This window comes from Ictalurus furcatus, chromosome 10 (assembly GCF_023375685.1).
Source record: "Ictalurus furcatus strain D&B chromosome 10, Billie_1.0, whole genome shotgun sequence".
Taxonomy (NCBI): domain Eukaryota; kingdom Metazoa; phylum Chordata; class Actinopteri; order Siluriformes; family Ictaluridae; genus Ictalurus; species Ictalurus furcatus.
In genome coordinates this window covers 2,377,055-2,397,665 of record NC_071264.1, presented here as the reverse complement: position 1 = coordinate 2,397,665, position 20,611 = coordinate 2,377,055, and the positions used below count along the sequence as shown (strand labels likewise).

At 38.2% G+C, this 20,611-nt stretch overlaps 1 protein-coding gene across 3 annotated transcripts in view; it reads left to right on the top strand.

Annotated features, from left to right (window-relative positions):
• LOC128614110 (protein kinase C-binding protein NELL1-like) overlaps positions 1-20,611 on the top strand; it is a 213,726-nt gene that overhangs the window by 138,196 nt on the left and 54,919 nt on the right. For all 3 annotated transcript variants that reach the window (XM_053635404.1, XM_053635403.1, XM_053635402.1), the window contains exons 13-14: positions 2,353-2,478; positions 15,686-15,808. In XM_053635404.1, coding sequence (XP_053491379.1) covers positions 2,353-2,478; positions 15,686-15,808 — 249 coding nt within the window. The remainder of the gene's footprint in view (positions 1-2,352; positions 2,479-15,685; positions 15,809-20,611) is intronic.

The window sequence follows — 20,611 nt, the reverse complement described above, 5'->3', positions numbered from 1 at the left end:
ATTCCCCAGATCTCAATCTGATTGAGCATCTGTGGGATGTGCTGAATAAACCGGTAAGTCCAATCCATGGAGGCCTCACCTCGCAACTTACAGGATCTCGTTCCATGATTTCATTCCATTTCATACAAATTAAGTTATAAGAAGTTGTAAGCTGTTATTAACTTGCAAGTACGAGACTTGTAAAGAAAAAGGTGCATAGAAATTGAATTAAACGCTGTAATATCAAACATTACTGTGAGAAATAAGTTATTTTTAGTGTTCAAGGTAGAAGCTGTGTCCTGAGTAAATATTGTTCTGAATCCCCATTTGTTCTTACTTGTGTGTTCACCTGAAATCCTGACAAAGAATTACCAATCAGCATGTGCCACTTTCTAAGAGAAAGCTGGTCTAATCCAGCATCACTAAAATCTGCTGATTAAAGATTACATCAGATGAATGAGAAGGTGATGGATAATAAAATGCATGCCCTTGATGTGCAATTCGGAGGCTAAAACAAGATTACCATCTGTTGCTGGAGCGTTTCTCCAGAGGAAGCAAACATTGATTGCTATTGAATTAACACCGGCTTTGCAGCTGCTCGAGCTCATTTTGTGAGCAAATTCTAACTGAGATGTGGATTAGCCAAGCTAGTGTGCTACTGGATACACTGTAGTTTCTCTGGTTTGTATTCTGATGGTATTAATTTCTTGGGGTGGTGTCCATAATAAAATATTTGCACTTCTACTAGAAGGTAAAATTCTTGTGTCTGGGTGGATTTGGATTTGGAGTGTCCAACAGGTTTCTTCTCCTCTATGCCCACTGGGTCATGAGAACACTACAGGGTTCCTGATATTGTGTCCTGTGATAGGGGTTCTCTACCTTTATCATCAGCTGAACCTCTTCCAGCCAAATAATTTACCTCTTAAAAGTACCCCTTAAAATTGAAAAGGAAACCTTCCTGTAAATACAATATATCTTTATTAAAAAAAAAGTTGTGAATTTTTTAAACAAAATATAAAAAGTTTAAACAATAGAGACCATTTTTAACAGCCTTCTTTGCACATATTTACCAAGGGTGCCAATATTAGTGGAGGGCACTGTATGAAACTGTAATCTAAATTAAGCTGTGTGATTATGACATGATGATGATGATAATAATATGACAATTTTACACAGTCACAGTAAAATGCTACATTTTTTCAACATTTAAGACCCTTCCAGCTGCTGAAACAGCTTACGCAATCACATTCACCCGCTTGACTTTCTTACGTCTTTTCCTTTTAATGGCTTCCCAGTGAAAAAAGAAAATATGACAAGACACCAAATGGACATTGCCATACATCGACATCTATAAACAGCTGAATCACATATACGCAGGAAAGAGTAGCTTAATCTAGCAAGGAACTGAGAACTGAATTATCCACAATCCCTTTAGATTGGTTACTAATAATAGCAGTCTAAATAGTGCTAATAAATCTGTCATAATATTACTTAACCAAAGTTGAATTTTACCAAAGCTAAACACAAAAAAGTCACTGCTTAAACATGATTGAATACTTCCAACATTAAAACCACACTAGCTTAGATTAACTAGCTTAGAATTCTATGTTATTCATAGATATCAGTCAGTGTAAAGCATAACTGAGAATATGCTGAGTTGGAAGAAAAGCCGAGCGGAACATAATGTTCTTGTGACTTGTGATTATGACTAATACACCGTTGCTTTCAACAGGAATAACAGTAGGCAGTAATAACAATCAACAAAGGTTTTCCCAAAGCCTCCAATTACAGATTACATTCACAGTGTGATTAAGCAGCCTCAGAATGACCAGCACTTCCACATTTCCATTAAAGCCATTAAAGTAGGAATAGTCTCAGTTATTATTATTATTTTTTTATAGAGCAGACACTATTTACAGGTTAATCACTTTGTGAAGAATAAAACACAACAGAGTGTGGTGGTATAGGGAATATCACAACACAACACAATGCTTTAAAACATTATAGTTACTTATTGCATTGTGGAACATTGATGTGTGTCTGAAATGTAGGTACTGACCTTAACGCCCATATACAAATGTATTCACGCATTATGATGTCATTTTAATTTGTTTACCGTATAATTGAATAAACCACATTTACGGTACCAAACACGAGCACAAATGCATCTAAAAATTATACCTCGCACTTTAGGGCACCTTTTGTTCCTCTTAAACTGGGTTTTAATCAGCATTATACTGTATATCGTGTCTTAGACTGTATCACAGTCTGTTGAAGTCAAAATATATTGTAGGTCACAGTGATGGTAACGTGTTTGACCTTTGCCCTTTACTGTTTGTGTTTGTTTTGTTTTTGTTGTTTTTCTCTGCTCAGATATAGATGAATGTTCCACACAAATGCATTACTGTCAGGCCAACACAGTGTGTGTTAATTTACCTGGAGGACATCGATGTGACTGCCTTCCAGGATTCTCCAGAGTGGACGATTTCTCCTGCACAGGTTGGACACACACACTGAAACAAAACACACAAAGGGAACATAACCAGAGTATAATAACCCCTATATATACCCCTCCGCACGGCTAAATTCAGCCCATAAAGCTTGTTATTTGTTTTTTCTAAAATGTAGCAAATTACTAAAATGGGGTGAGACTAAGATAAGTGTACCCGAGCCTCAGATTTAAAATATTAAAACTAATTACTTCTACAGAATGTCTTGTTCATTTATTCAAAATTGTCTAATAAAGCACACAAGGTTTTACTTAAATCGTTAATCAAAAAAACTATTACTCTCAAGCTATTACATTTGATCCAAACGTTCTGCCTGTAATGACAGAAGGAAAACAGAACATTCATAGAAAATGTGGCATTTGATGCTGGGTAGTAAAGAGAGAACGTAATCAGGAATGCCAAAACAAAATGACTTGTGTTTTTCATCTTCAAGTTCAAGTCAAGTCTTGAGTCAGGTGTTCACAAGTCCAAGTCAAGTCTCGAGTCAGTTGTTCACGAGTCCAAGTCAAGTCTCGAGTCAAGTTTTTCATGAGACCAAGTCAAGTCTCGAGTCAAGTTGTTCACGAGTCCAAGTCAGGTCTCGTGTCAGTTGTTCATGAGTCCAAGTCAAGTCTCAAGTCAAGTTTTTCATGAGTCCAAGTCAAGTCTCGAGTCAGTTGTTCACGAGTCCAAGTCAAGTCTCGAATCAAGTTTTTCATGAGACCAAGTCAAGTCTCGAGTCAAGTTGTTCACGAGTCCAAGTCAGGTCTCGAGTCAGTTGTTCACGAGTCCAAGTCAAGTCTCGAGTCAAGTTTTTCATGAGTCCAAGTCAAGGCGCATGTCTTTATTTGTGACTCAAGTGTGACTCGAGTCCAAGTCAAGAGACTTGAATTTCCATCTTTGAGAGATGCCATAGCTTTATTGCTGCACCAGATTTAATATCTGTTTCACCAGCATTATCAGTCTTGACATAGCTCACTATTTTTATCAAAACCATCATTTTACAAACAAAACATTTTGATCGCTTAAGTGCTCTTGTCAGGCTACTTCTCTCCTTTGTGAAATGATGTGCCCAAGTGTGAAATGATGTGCCCAAGTGCGCATTGATTATAAAAAATAAATAATGTTTACTTGTATATGGTACAATCTGAAGTTTAATGTAACCAACAGTAGATCTACTCAAAGTATGTAGGTATGATATACAGTACTTGTTTCAGTGTTGTGTATTCTGGGTAAACTGGGTACATGCATTAAATATAATCAAAAAGCTTTACAAAATGTCCAGTCCTCTATTGTTTTATGGTGATAAAAAAACAATACTAATAATGTTGCGTTCGATTAGAGCATCTGACCAGAAAAAAAAAAGGAAAAAGCCCCCCCTCAACTCAGAATTCCTACTCGGGAACTTGCGATAAACTTCTCATCTCCGAGTTCTTCCGAGTTAAGCAAGTGACGTGAAGCCAACATGGCCACTCACAGCATCATCAGTAAATATAGTAGCACATTTTACCTTTTAAATGACATGAAAACTGCATATACAGTATAAAATATTAGCTTTGGACATATCAACATACAGACATAGTCCCTTGTGAAAGCTTGTAAAGCTTTTTCGGAAGTAGCTATACATCACTCATGGGGCGTCCATTTCCACACGGTAAAGGCTGAGAGTAAACGACAAAATGCTGTTCAACTAAAAGCAAAATCCATTCTGAAGATTGATCACTCGACATCACACTACTTTTATCTGTATCAGGATAGATGCTGGTTGGAGAGAATAACAGTGCTGGTTCTGTTTCTGTAATGTCCAACAAAGATGGAGGTATGTGCAGAGGAATCTGTGCATTCCTTTGCATTCTTACGCACTTGAACTGTTGTCTTTAGCGCAGGTTCAAATCCAGGGACTGTGATGGTCAAAACACTTCATCCATTGTTTGGGGTCTGTATCTCTTTGAAAGATGAAGTCTTAAAAACCATCTACTGTAGATACCACCATAATTTGAGCTGCTCTGGTTCTTGGCAATATTTAAGTGTCCCTGGAACACTAGGTGCATAATAGCCCCAAAGCATCAATGATTCACAAAATATATTTTACAATGTGTATCATATGGTTCACCTGGTCTGCAACCCTCCCTCCTTTTTTTTCATATTAAAGATGCCAGTGGATTCATCTGTGCACCTCTTCCATACAGCTGCTTGTTAATGAGGAAGCTGAAGGATAGGTTGTTGTGTGTGTGTGTGTGTGTGTGTGTGTGTGTGTGTGTGTGTAAGCTGTGTTATGACATGTAGTTAGTAATAAACAGACATTTTAAATTGCTGGCTTGTAAATAAAGCGTTTCAAGCCGAATGATGAATGAAGTAGGCCTATTTTCTCCTCGTCACATTCAATCTAGAGCTTATCTGTTCAAAGCCCATGCCACTAGACAGAAGTAATAACAACTTCAAATCGTCACATTTACACCGCCCTCTACTAATATTGGCACCCTTGGTAAATATGAGCAAAGAAGGCTGTGAAAATTTGTGTTTATTTTTTAACATTTTTATATTTTGTTAAAAAAAAATTCACATAAATACTCTGCTCTCATTGATATCAAACAATTGCAAACACAATATATCTTTGTTAAATATACTGTAGGTGTGCAACAATTATTGGCACCCTTTTAGTCAATACTTTGTGCTACCTCGCTTTGCCAAGATAATAGCTCTGAGTCTTCTCCTATAATGCCTGATGAGGTTGGAGAAGGGAAGATCCAACCACGGCCCATTTGAAGCTTTCTGGCAGAAGCAGTCATGCCTTCTAATAGAGTCCATGATGGCATTAATCCTTACAGAATGTCCAGGTCCTCTGGCAGAAAAACAGCCCCAAAACATTAAAGAAGCACCACCATATTTAACCGTGGGCATGAGGTACTTTTCCATATGGCTACCTCTCTGTGTGCTCCAGAACCACCTCTGGTGTTTATTACCAAAAAGCTCTATTTTGGTTTCATCTGACCATAGAACCCGATCCCATATGAAGTTCCAGTAGTGTCTGCACACTGAAGACACTTGAGTTTGTTTTTGGATGAGAGTAGAGTTTTTTTTTTAAACCCTTCTAAACAGCTTGAGGTCATGTAGGTGACTTCAGATTGTAGTTTTGGAGACTTTCTGACCCCAAGATGCAACTAACATCTGCAGTTCTCCAGCTGTGATCCTTGGAGATTTTTTGGCCACTCGAACGGTCCTCTTCACAGTGCGTTGAGACGATATAGACACACGTCCAATTCCAGGTTGATTCATAACATTTCCAGTTGACTGGAACTTCTTAATTATTGCCCTGATGGTGAGAATGAGCATTTTCAATGCTTGTGCTATTTTCTTATAGACACGCCCCATTGTGTGAAGCTCAACAACCTTTTACCGCACATCACAGCTATATTCCTTGGTCTTACCCATTATTATGAATGACTAAGGGAATTTGACCTGTGTGTTACCTCATATTTATACCCATGTGAAGGAAGTCATGGTTGAACAATTCCTGTTCCTAGTCACCCAGGTGTACTAAAAAATGTCAATGCCAATAATTGTGGCACACACATATTTAACAAATATTTTTTTCTTTTTGATAAACCTGTGTTGTGTTTGCAATTGTTTGATATCCACGAGAGCAGAGTATTTTTGTGAATTTTTTTAACAAAAGGTTTACCAAGGGTACCAATATTAGTGGAGGGCACTGTGTAAGTATAAACTAATCACTAGTAGTTACGCATTAAAAGGTAATTATTGTTACCATTCGGTCATGGTAGTTGTGTATTCAGACAAGTTCTCAGCCTTTTATATATATTGCACGCAGTCTGTTAACATTAGTTAGGTTAATATGATTTGTTTTTATGATTGAATTAATTAATAATAATGAGAAGAACATTTTCATTAGTACAGTGATGTGAATTTCAACATGGCTACATTGCACTACAGCTAACAAAGCGGTGTTACTACTTCAGTTGGATTTTATGTTAAGCTGAATGTCACCCTAACTAATTATTCCAGAAATTCTGTCAGAGTCCTTCATTTCTTCCCCTCCATAATAAAATTTAAGGGCCAAGGTCAAAAAAAGTGAATGTAATTCAAGAAGGGAAAATCATATCTAGGAATGTGTCCCTGAGGGTACCTGACATTGACAATGACCGTGTTAGTTAGAGCTTCACCATCTCTTATATAAACAGGGGAATAACTAGAAACATGATATAGACTATGCCTACTGCCCAGAAAACATTGCTGCAATATGATGCTGTTCCCTTTCCGAAATGGCAGACAACTCTGTTTATTGGTGTAAAAAGTTGCAAAATTCATAAAGGCACCTACTTTTTGTCTAAATATTCCATTTGAAGCTTCATTTTTAACGCACAAGAAAAGTGCAGTTATACTGAATATCAGCACTGCTGCTATTCGGCCATAGCTAATCACAATTAGCCATGTCGATATTCAGTATAACCACACGACTGCGAGTGCAATATTGCTTTTATACAGCAGTCTTGTGTTAGTGATAACTGCACAATCCTGCAGGTTAATTCTGTATAACATCAAGAGGACCCAGGTCACACCCTTTTTCATCTCCAACACTGGCTTCCTGAAGCCGCCCACATCATATTCAAGACCTTGATGCTCACATACAAGACCTTGTCTAGAACAGCACCCCCTACCTCAACACTCTCCTTGAGGTTTATGTTCCCTCACGCAATCTGCAATCAGTTAAGAACCAGCACCTGGTAGAGCCTACTCAGCGGATACATGAGCTTCCTTTCCAGAATCTTCGAAAGGACTGTCCCTCAGTGGTGGAATGAACTTCCAACCCCAATCCGCGGAGTAGAATCTGCTACTATCTTCAAATAACCCGATTTCTGAGAAGTCAGGTTGTGAAAAACCCTCAAGTGACTGCAAAAGACCTGCAGAAAGACTTGGTGGCAACAGGCACTGAGGTTTCAGTGAGCACAGTAAGGCGCGTACTAAACACAGATGGTTGCAGCACGCAAACCCAAGAATATTACTGAACTGGAGGCCATTGCTCATGAGGAATGGGATAAGATTCCTCAGGAACGCTACAGAAGTTGATGTCTGGCTATGAATCTCGTTTGCAGCAGGTCATAACAGCAAAGTATTTAAGATGCTTTCCTTGAATGGGGTGAATAAGTTGCATTTTCAGTTGAATTTGAGGAAACCACTTGAAGCATTTGTTGTATTGAACTATTTCAACTGCTTTTGTTTGATTTGTTCATTGCAAACAGCTGAAAGTCTGTACATTCTGACAATAAACCTGATTTGCAATGGGGGTTGAACCATTTTGATTGCAACTATATTCCGCATTGCAGTAAAAACTCAAGTACTGACTTTTTCCAGCATTCCAGTATTCCAGTTTACTGAAAGCAGAGTGTGATTTTTTTTTATGGATACTCACACAAGCAAAATAAATAAAATGAAAAAAAAAAACCCCCAGAAAAAAACACATTTTGCAGACAAGAGTATAAATCTCCAAGGAAATCATTAGAGCCATGTTGTTATTGAAGCTGAGGTCAAATTTGTTCCTGTTATACCATGTTTGTCTACACATTCGTGGAACTCCAGTCTGGTCCAGTGAACTGAATAATGGGATTGCCTACACCAAGAAAGACACGTGCAATGGTTCTCACAAATGTGGACAAAATAAGGAGCTCAGAGGGCAGTTGTCTTTCAAATGAGACAGAACACAAATGCAGCCTACCAAGAGAGCTGCTGTCTGGTAGAAACACAGTTAAAAAGTGTGACTGCACCAATAACCCACAATCGTAAACTTGACTGAAGATGCTGTCTAGATGTCTTTATGAAATAAAAGCTCAAGAGCTTAGGTCTATTTTAGAGGACTACTTACAAATTTCTCCAGTCTTGAGGGTATTCAGAGCTTGGGAAGGAAAGCGTTCTATCTCCCGAGACTCCTGAACAGTCCAGACGTAATGAGGTCAGTTAGGCTGGTGTAAAATTAGAACGTCAACTCCGAAGGTTGCTATCATCGCACTTCAGGGGCATAATTTAGCATAGGAACTTAAAGAGGGATATTTGCTGAGGAATCCTTCCTTCAATTTTAATTGACTTATGATGATGCCCCCATGCTTCTCTTTTCTCTTTCCCTATATGATCATTTGCTTGCAAAAATGTCCAGTTTACTAAGAATCTATGATAATCTAAGTGTGCATGTGACCTGCGGGAGGTGCAGTATCATTGGCAATGCCAAAAAAGTCCTGTACTGTACACTGAATTTCACTTCTAGATGTGAGGAAATTAAAGTCTTTTTTTGAATGGCAAAACACACTCAGAGGAAAGCGCTGTCTGCCCTCTTCCGCATACATGAGCTTACAGATGCCAGGGGAGAACGAGTATACCATCCCTCCCACCTAGAGAGTAATTTTCTCAGTTTTGCTAAGCTGATGATCCCATTTTTTCAGTATACAATGCCCAATCCACAGTTATTCCAAAAGCACAGGGTTTTTAACCCCTTGAAGGTCTGTTTAAACCATGTTTTTCTTTTATTGTTTTCTTATATTATATTACCAGTGCTGTAGGGGATGGCAGGAACCCTAATTAAAATGTGGCTGTAATAACCTTGCTGCAGCTAAAAATAGTCTATTGTACAGTTTGTGGAAAAGCTAACAATGACCCGATACACTCCGCTGCTGCTGATGTGAGTCATAGCTTGCAGTTTAATTAATGTTTTCCTGCATATCGCATGGAGGATATCCACGTAATGAAGGTCTACAATTACAACAAGCAGATTCATGCAAAGTAACGATGATAAACGGGCTAGGTCTGCATGGCTGATGCTGGAGGTTAGATTATAATTGTAAGTGGGCTTTTCATCAAAAGTCAGTTTTGAACTGGTGCACAAGAACACCTGAAACACCAGGAATTCGATGACAATATTTTTTGCTTTCAACAGCAGGTGTGAGATGTAATGTACATTCACACCTAGTGGCAATTTAGAGCCTCCAGTCCATCTACCTGCCTGCTATAAACTTAATATAGAATATATCTCTTAATATAGAAAATACCTACACTTAATTAGCTACACTTTCTATCTTTAGCATGAAAAGTTTAATATAAACCTTGTCAAAATTTTCCCTTATTGAGTCAGTTCACTTTATATACTTCATATACTTTATTATGCAATTAGAATACAATCTGAAACAACATTATATCCGCACGCATATGATGAGAGTGTGTTCAGAACTGAGGTATCGTTTTCCTTCATTTAACGCACCTGATTCAACTCGTCTGCTAATTACCCATTAGCTAAGCCCATCAGTACTTCAATCCCATGCATTAGAGCAGGAAATATGCTCTAATATTTGGGGGAGGGGGGGGTCTAGGGAATAAGCTCATTCAAAATAAACAAATAATAAGTTTAAGCATTGGAAAATGTGGCATAGGTTCCAGCTCATCTGCTAAAGTGTTGACTATGCTTAAATTACTAACAGAGAAGAGTTGGCAAACTTCATAATAATATCATAACAGTGACACTGGAGGAGGAATATCTCAGCACAAAACTTCACAGACATGGCCAGAATGAAAGTTTAATTAAATCTATGTCCAATTATATGAGCTGTGAATACAGACCTCAGAGGCACAAAGGCTCAAAGTGTGACAATTCTCTCAAGCTCAGAAGTGCTGCTGTTCATTAGCTGCAATAAGGGTAGGTTACAAAAGCACGCATGACACCTCGTCTTGCAATTTATGAAATCTGTGTTACACCTGAGGGAGAAAAAGATTCTCAGCTAAATGGAGACAGATTAACCTGTTTGTTCAGAGGGATATATATATATATATATATATATATATATATATATATATATATATATATATATAATATAATTTTTTTTTTACTGTTTTATTGTCCCAATATATAGGCATTGCACACCAATGACTGCTCTGTTAAATACAAGCACAGACGTGTGTTAAAAATAGGTAAGGGTTTAAAAATGTTTACTTTTACTAAATCAGCTATGATATTAATTGTTGTTTCTGCCTGTCAGCTGGGCTGTATTTTATTGTTGCCATGTTGGAACAGGATTTTTTTTGGTAAAAGTATTTGGTTTGTGATTCCCCAAATTACAGTATTGGAAGATCAAAGCCAATTCTATTGTTTTCACTATACATGGAAGACATTTGAGTTTGAGATCAAAAGATGAATATGAGACGATAGATCAGAATTTCTGCTTTCATTTCCACATATGTACATCTCGATGCGTTAAACAACTTGGCATAATTTTTAGGTGAGCAAAAGTATGGGAACAAATAGACTTTTTTAACAACGTACAGGATTATATTACACAAAAACCAGATAAGACAAGTTGGCCAGAGTACGTATTAGATTCATTATGGACTAAACATTATACTTATTATATTAATTACAAGCTACACTATGTAGTGATCTGAAAGATCACATTACTCATTTCATTTCTAGTTTTATGATCTGTTATCAGTATTAGATTCCCAGTTTCTCAGCGATCCACTCAGCACCGTAGTCATGCATAAAAAAGAAATATTAAATAAGTAGTAATAGAAAAGTCAGTGTCAGTGTGTGTGTGTGTGTGTGTGTGTGTGTGTGTGTGTGATGTGGTAAAATGGTCAATTGAGCAATATGAGCACTCCTTCTGTTTAGTTTATTCATGAGTTACCCCATTAGGTCTTTTTTTTATTAGTATTTCTTTTGAGTCAGAACAAGATGCAGCATGATTGCTGTAAGGAGGTTATAAATGGTACAATGGCAGGGCTTCAGAGAGGGAAATTGCTCCAAATTTCAATCAGGAGTGACAGTGGTCAGGCAGTATTAGTCCAGCTTGTGATGTCCCATTTTTAGGCATTATTAAGAGGATAATCTGCTCCTTGTATGCCACACACACACACACACACACCTTTTAGCTAAATTGGAGATATGTTAAGTCCTATTCCTGGCTGGTGTATTGGTGTATTATTAATACGTTTGGCCTTCCATTATATCAGGGGTTACCGAACTAAAGGTTGCTTGATTTACAAATGGGGTTGAGAGAGAAACTCACAGTCTCCTCATTTGTTTTATTCATTTTATTTTGCAATTCAATACAAGAAATATCGAAGACTGATTCTGTTTGCTAATATTTTGAAATATTCCTCTGAGTCACGTTCAGTTTAAATCAATACATGCTATTTTAGTATAGATTTTTCACAATCTTGACACTTGGACTTTTCCCTGTCCATCTACCTCCACTAAACAAACTAGAGTTGTGTCTTAAATCACATACTTATGTACTGTACAAATCTAGACTGAGCACTAACTAACCGGTTTTCTTATTACAGTTAGCGGCTGAATTTTAAAAACCTCTCAGGATTTTCAAGATTAGTAAATACTTTTGAATGTCAGGTGAGAGTTTTTGATTTGAGATGCAGCTCATGATGACAATCACAACGACAGCAGGACGTTTTAAGGGAGTCAGAGCTCGCCGACAACATCGCTGTGCGTAAAATCGCTAAATGTTTTATAGTTCAACTTGGAAACCTGTTGGACAGGGGATGTTTTGCCTCTGACATGCCATTTAGTGCATGTTGCTTTGAAATCTTCTGGATATACAGGTACACAGGATACGCAGGTTCACGTTGTTCTGCTTCCGCACATGCCGAGTATAATCAGAACTGTATTAGGTTGTAAAATCTGTTAGTCTATAGCCGGGGTTAAAGCCAGTGGACTTTCCAGAGGTCTCAAAATGATTGAAAGCGTACATTCTGTCATATCGTACTGGATTCAGTTCGCATGTACCTGTGTTTAAAGACAAACAGTGATTCAGCGGTTCAGACCTCCGGGGAGTCCTAAAGCCTGTAAATCCAAAAGCATTGTATAACTTGCAATGTAAATAGTATAGCTATAATATTGACAGATTTGTTTTCCCAAGGCTTTAAAAACGTATCATTCTAATGTCTTATTTCTGTGTACAAGTATGTCTTTATGCTATGTCTGTATTTCAGGATCTGGTGCTGTTATTTCAACTTTGAATATCTCATTATTTTGATGTAATATTGTCTTATTATTGCCTTATCTCAAATAATCAAAAAGTGTTCAAACATTAAACTGAATTCCAGTAATGAAACATCTGGCTTATCTGGAAAACAACAAACAGCATAAAAATAATAATTTTAAAAAATAATAATAATGATAATATTCAGTAAATAAGTCATTGATAAAATGTAGGGTCTTAAATATTAAGTTGCAATAACAATATAATGTTAAAATAACCAGGTAATAACTTGAAATATGTCAAATAACTAGCGCTTAAGTCAGAACGAGTTATTTGTTTAAGTGAAATAAATGAGATTTGTAGAAATAATGAGCTAAGTTGAATTAACAACATCAAAACACGTTTTGATTCAATTGAAATAAGATATTATTTTAAAATACGCATTGTACTTCAGCTATTTTTTTCACCAGTTGCAGGTCAGGGCTTCCATCCAAAATAACTATTTTAATTAATTCACTTTTTTGTCTATGGTTATTGCACATCTTCCTTTTCCTTTTTATTCAGTAAGTTAATTTAAAAATGATGCATAAATGCATACAAATGTACCATACTGTACTATGTTAAATAAGGCTCAGGTTAAATATGCTGTTGATTAATTTAAAAAAAAAAAATCATTCTTTTTTAAAGGTTTTAAAAACTGCAAGACGATGCCATTCATTTTATAGATATTGTACAGATCCCATGCTTTTGCATTTCCTAAGAGACTAAATTGTGGCTAATGAGGTCCGAGCTTTAAATCCTAATTAGTGTGTCTGTATCTCACCCCTAGTGTCCCATTTACAAATTACACATCATATCAGGGCTTGTGAAAATTTGCTGCCTCAAGCCTTAAACAAGCCTTACGACTACAAAAAAAAAAGCTTGAGAGGGAAAACGTGTTGAAATAATGTGTTCAATCTGCTTAAGGGCTCAATAAGCAGGAGTCATTAATTAAGGAGAGAATACATTAGTCATGATTAAGATGTCTTTTGCATATTGATGAACAATGTCTATGCTAATAAGTTAATTTTCCCTTATCTCTGAAAAAAAAAAAAAAAGGATTAAGTCTCTTAGGAAGTGTCCTGATCTAAAATGAACGGTCTTATTACTAGTAGGTGTGCTGCTGATAATCAGTTATACACTATGTGCAAAGCAAATTCATAATAAACAATATTGTTCCATTCAGTAGGTGGATGAGGATGAGGATGACATCACTGTTGTTCATCATTGTTGTGTGTAATTAGAAGGCAGCATGAGGACAGATGGGGTTTTTTTTCTTTTCTTTTCGTTTATTTTATTTATTTTGGAATTTATCTTGGAGGACGCAGTCCCATAATTCAGTTCACCAGACAGAGTATTGGAACAGTTTGGAAAAACCTGGCTCTGAGGAACACAGTCAGCTGCGTATGTCTTAGTAAGTTAGTAAATATATGATCAATAATTTGGCGGTTTACTGAAGAATTACTGCTACATAAATTACAATATAGGAGATTGAGGAGTGGGTGCCAACAGTTATAAACAGTGCCAGTTGTATTGATATTGCTTTTAACCGTGTTTTGCTATTTCTTTTGTCTTAATTAAATAATATTTCTGTACAGTATTTACTGTTTTTGTTCAGTGTTATGGAACATCCACAAAACTACTTCCTGTTACCAGCCTAGTCCTCCATCTTGTGTCGGGGAAGCTAAAAAGACAGCTTTCGAGGATGAAATTGTTGTAAAGTCAGCATTAAGCATGCACACAGCTCTTAGACTAATAATAATAAAAAGAAACAAACAAACAAGAACCGTATTGCAAAAATGACTACGTAAAAGTCAGGTTAAATTATTTTATTTTTTTTAAACCAATGCTTGCTCGGACAAAAGAGCTTTACTTATGGTCGTTACGAAGGTCTGACACTGGAGACTCCTTCCAAAAATAAAGCATGAATATAAAGCTTGCATGAAGAACCATTGTCTGAGCTGTGCTGCTGTTGTATTATTATTATTATTATTATTATTATTATTATTATTATTAACCCTGATTACGCTGTTCATTTCAAAAACTAGCACGCGTGCTAACCTACTGTTAAAAAAAAAAAAAAAAGGCACCAAAGGCAAGCAGAATCGAGGGCACACAGCGTGAGCGATGCTAATTTCACGTCTGAGTGAACGTGTCTGAAATATTTATTAGGCTAATTTCTATTATGAATCATGACACATCTCCTCCTACTGTAGGTCACATTCTGGAGGGCTCAATTAAAACACGATCATGCTGGAAAAGGGTCAAAGGGGCGTTATACACTTAAGGGTGGTTTAAAAATTTATGCACCATTTAAGTTTGAGTTGGAACTGCACCAGACGCCAAACCTCTTTCTAGCGGATTTGAAGTTAGCTTCTGGATAAATTTCATTTTTATTTATAAGGAAAACACATTACCTAAATTTGACTTTCAACCAATGTTCATAAAAAGAGTTCAGAATCTGTGATCTAAATAAAGAGGAATAAATAAATCAGTGACGGGGTGTTGTGATGCCGTGAAGTTTATTATTATTATTATTATTATTATTATTATTATTATTTTCCAATGACATGTCCCAAAAAAGTGTTTATTATACCACAGCGATTTGCCATCAATCACTGTTGTTTTTTTCCCCTGTTTTAAATAAACAACAAAACGTCGTACGTTTTATTCATTTATAGTTACAATTAAAGTTACAGTTGTGAAGTACTGACACTGGAGACTCCTTCCAGAAAAGCCAAATAAATGTATCCTAACAGAAAACTTCACTATATCAACAATTACACTCTGATTACGTAGACCATCCACCATACAAGTGCCAGTGTTATTTGGAAGGATGGAACAAGCACATGAATGAGTATATTGTGACCAATTAGAAAGAAGCAATCAGAGCCACCATGTCAACAAACTAGCCAACGACGTACATTTGTCCTTTTCATGGAGAACTATAACGGATCGAAGCAGAAGAGAATGAAACGACCATGCTTGTAATTGCACTGTTATTCTAACAATGCATTATACAGCTCCAGTAGGGCACCAAAATTAATGACCTGACAAATATGTTGCAATGATTTACGGGCTTTGTGACTAATGTAAAATAACCAAACCTCAGGGGTTTTGAACTGAAAACCTTGTTCCGAATCCCTCTCGCACACTAACATACACACCCGCTTTTCCATTTCCTTTTAGAGCGGGACGAGTGTGTTAGCAGTCAGAGCTCATGTGATGAGAACGCCATCTGCACAAACACCATCCACGGCCACCTGTGCACCTGTAAGCCGGGATTCATGGGTAATGGCACCATCTGCACAGGTAGAGCCCTCAATCTTTGCACACAGATATGCACACAAACAGCAGCATCAGCTAGCTTGGGAGATGATGAGAATTGATTTTGATTTTGGCTTCTGCCTCTTTCCTTCCTGACCTCCGTTTCCCACGGCATCTCTTGCACTCCACGCTGATTGGAGGAGCCAATTCTGGTTCTTGTCAGTGCCGCAAAGCAATCGGTTCTCCTGGCTGCTGCTATTAGCTCAGGGAAAAGCTTTCTGTTTCTTTTAAGTCCTGGGGAGATTGCAGGTACTGTGTGTGTGTGTGTGTGTGTGTATGTGCGTGTGTGCGTGTGTGAGCGCGCTGCATTCCAATATGCCCTTCACTGGTTTATTAGGTCAAGAGAAGTTTGTTAGATGAGCCCATGGAATAGCATGGAAGTGTCTAGGTGCACAACGAGGAGGCGTTGTGATCTGATGCAGCTTCCTTTCTCGAAAGAGCAAACAAACACAGTCACAGTCGATGTTGTTAAGTGCAATCTAGAGCAACAGTTTCAGGATTATAACATTCTGACTGTAGACTCTTGCGAATTAGCACTCCTGGTAGTTATCAGGTTGATGTAAGGAACGGTGCATGAATCTCAATCTCACCTCCGTGCTCGCCTGGCGCTGCAACTTCCCACTAAAATCCATGAAGGGGATGTCAGCTAAGAGTGTGTCGGAAATCCACCAGGAAAACAAGTCGCTCTTGCTCTATTTGAGGTGGAGTGTGACAATAAGATGCCACGTAGCTATCGAGCATTGCTAGCAAGTAAGCTAATATTCGGTAAACGAGTACAGTACTAGCATTAAGGAGCCAAGGTGTCACGTCCTGAGACGTAAGGGAGTTGAATATGGAAGCAGGTGCAGGTAAAGGCATTTTATTAAAGGAGACAAAGGCAGACAAATCCAAATCAGTAATCCAAAGCGTGGTCCAAAAACATGCAAAAGGTCAGGCTGTAAACGGGGAAAAGCAGGAATCAAAGTCACGATCACTGGAAACGGGGTCAAAACATGAAACATGAAACTATGACTGGGAACTGGGAGCAGAAAACACCAGCGTGGTCTAAGTAAACTAATCTAACTTTAAACTAACTAAATCTATCCAGGTACGTAACATTAACTATCAACAAATTTAACTATAATACTCCGCCAGGTGTAATGGGAAGCGAGAGGTATTTATCATGAACATAATCAGAGTTAAGCACTGACAGCTGAAAACAATGAAGTCACACCCTCGAACAACAACCAGTGACAAAACAGGGAAGAGACAGAACAGAAACAAAACAAAAGCAGGTGTCCACAGTAAACAATGTCACAGTTATCAACATACGGAGAGCATGCGCTCGTGCACACGTGTACCATCCAGCACTCAAAGCGCGCGGCAGGCTGCAGCTCTGTCTAAAGGGGAGATCGTGACACAAGTTAGATCAAATCAGGCTGAATATTATATTGTGCAGTGTACGTCAGTGGCCATGTTTACTTGCAAGATAGCGAACTTAACCAAACATACTGTTGCTAGCAAGGGCTTAGCATTTAAGCCCGCAGCATTTGTTAAACTCGCTCCTTACCGAATGTACGCTGTACTTCCTACTGTACAATTCTTTTCACAATTTTGTATAATTTCGTCACCTGTTTTTCCCCCCGCATACCTTAAGTATAAGCGTATCTTGCTTTCTAACGACCGAGCGGGACGTAAACGACAAGTCTAGACTAACAGGAAGCCGAAGAGAGTTATTGCAGAAGGAAACATATGAATTTTCGTGTATTGTTGAGTGTGATTATGTGGAAGTGCTCGCCCTCTGCCCTCTGCTGTGCGTAAACACGTGTAGTTCTGAGGAACAGGATGTGATGGTGGGTTAAGGAAGAAACAATGCAATTTTCTCAGCGTGTCGTGCCATGGGATTGGGAGCCAGACTACTGTAATTACCCCTCTCTCTCCCTCTCTCTCTCTCTGTCTCTCTCTCCCTAGTCTCTAGTCTCTTTTTGAATAAGGCAGCTTGCAGTCCCTTATGTGTTCCTGAAAAGTGTTTATAATGTACTGATTCTAGTGCGGGATTATTAAGTCTTAACTTAGACTGAGACGTCCTGTTTTTCTGTTTTGTGAACAACAGTTTGAATCAGATGTCTGAGATGTATTTTTTTTTCTTTCTTTCTTCTGAGCAGTAGTCTGGAAAATGTGTAATCTTACTCGTCTTTGTCCTGTGTTGTGTTATGTTCAAGGAATTTGCAACAGGATGGTTAACGTTTTCTGGCCTAAATGTACGCCTTGCAAACAGAGTGTACCCCCTAAGAGTGTCTCGTGGTGTGTAGCAGCTTCAGCGTCCTGGGATTTGATCCTGAGCTCGGGTTTCTGTCTGTGCATGCTCTTCCTCAGAGTTCTCCAGTTTCCTCCCACCTACCAGAAACATGCCGATAGTTTGATAGGAATGTGTGTGCAAGGTGCGCAGTATTCCCAGGATTGGCTCCAGATCTCGCCTATAATCCGTTAGGCTAAAGAAATACACGTTAAAATTTATAGATCTTCCTAAGTGGCTTCTTTTTATATAGTTACATATTCATGTTATGGCGTATCAGGTTAACTGAGAATGCACTCCTTGTACAAGAGGTTTCTTCTTACCGAAATATTTCGCACAATGAATCGGACATACAGTACAGAAGCTCATAGATGCTTCCACCAAAAGGTGGATACTCTTAGTGTACTGATGCATTCTGGCAAATCAACAGGAAATGGATGAACAGGACAGAAAAAAAGGCCTTTTTGTGAGGCCTTGAAGGGTCAAATTTTCTCTGCACTAACATATTGTCTAGTGTGGAGCAAAGGAGGCGTCTAAACTACAGGTCTGGTGTGGATTCTCGGTCTGAAAATGTTGATTGGTAGGCACTTGATGGGCCGTTGAAATTTTTATTTTTCCTTTTTATTTTGGAGATTTGTGCAGGATGAATGAAATGACCTGTGAATGAAACGACCTAAACCTAACCCTAAACCCTGGAGCAGTGGTGGCTCAGTGGTTAAAGGCTCTGGGTTACTGATCAGAAGGTCAGGAGTTCAAGCTGCCAAGCTACCACTGTTGGGCCCTTGAGCAAGGTCCTTAACCCTCAATTGCTCAGTTGTATAAATGAGATAAATGCAAGTCGCTCTGGATAAGTGCTTCCGCCAAATGCCATAAATGTAATGTGGTAAACTCAGTGGCAAAATGTAACATGGTCTTCAAATTTTTGTTAACAGTTTTCTAAGCTTCCTTTTCGCTAATCATGGTGTATGAATGTGCCTCCAGACCTTCAGAGCTAGTTTGAGAGAGACTCTGAAGGTCAGCACTCATATATATGATATATATGAAACCCCTCTGTACTGGTGAGTGCTGACCTTCAGAGCCTCTCTCACACTCGCACTCTCTGTATGGCTCAAAAGGGACCACAGTTTACACCTCAAATATTAGTTTTTCCACAACGTTTCATTGCAATGCACTGACATTTGCCTGCCTCTTTGCATCAACTGATTTATGTCCATATCACTGTTAGACAACTATAATAAACCAACTCTGGTTAGGATGCACGTGTGATATTGGTGTTTACAAAGACAGTGGTCTTTACACACTGTTCATTGGTTCACGGATTTAAATCCGGAAGCCATGGATTCTGACTGGGGGGAAAAAAACAAAGCTTTCATAGATCTGGTCTTCAGAGCGTGGATTTGAAGTCTGTGGTCCATGACTGGTTTCAATCCTTAATAAAGGTCTTGAGCCTTTCCAGCAGAAGCAGTGAAATCTCTCTCTCTCTGTGTGTGTGTGTGTGTGTACATTTTATAAATACTTAAAGTGCTTACACATCCTGTCTATGTTTGTTCATTCATTCGTATAATAAAATCCCACTAAGCGACAATAAACGTAAAAAGATGACAAAGTTAATCAGTTTGAATTAAAATGGTTCATACATGATTTTAGGACAGAAAAGTTCGCTACTTCTGCATTGTTGCAGTCTCATGCTCTCCTGATCAGTATAGCTTTTTAAACTAGCTGGTTTTTCTGCTTTCTGTGAGCATTTTACGCACAGAGAGTGAGAGAGAGAGAGAGAGAGAGAGAGAGAGAGAGAGAGAGAGAGCTGGTGAGTAAGTCAGTAGCATCAGCATCGGGCCATGAAACTATCATCCTGAAAGCAGAACAGCTCATTTCACAGCAGATCGATCATCTAAAACAGGAAGAGAAAGTGTGTGTGTGTGTGTGTGTGTGTGTGTGTGTGTTTAGCAACTGTAGTGACACACTCCTCCTGTCTTTATTCTCTATGGACTGAAGAGAGAGAACAGAAGTACACGAGAAACACAGAAACTGTCGTGTTCTTGTGTGATTTATGGACAAATCACCCATTTAGCGCTTCTCGGGAAGCTGTGTGTTCGTAATGATGATGCCAGTCTTACATTCCACATACTGTAATTTCCCTGAGGAGAATTGTCTGTACTCTTGTTACTTTTGAGGATTTCGAAACATAATTAGCACTAACATGGGAATGACACAATGAGAAATGTCTCTGACAGATTGTGTGTGTGTGTGTGTGTGTGTGTGTGTGTGTGTGTGTGTGTGTGTGTGTGAAAGAGAGAGAGAGACTGACATTTGCGTTTATTTGAAGGAATTGTTGGAATTTCAGAAACCTAATGGCATGCCATTACGACCACTCAGCTGTAAGTGCTCCCATGTGGATGTGTTGAATGAGTAAAAATCTGCCGCTCTGTGGATAATCATATTCACGCTGACTCGCCTATTGTGTCATACTACTCGCTATTATTATTCTTTTTTTTTTTTTTTCAAAAGACCCA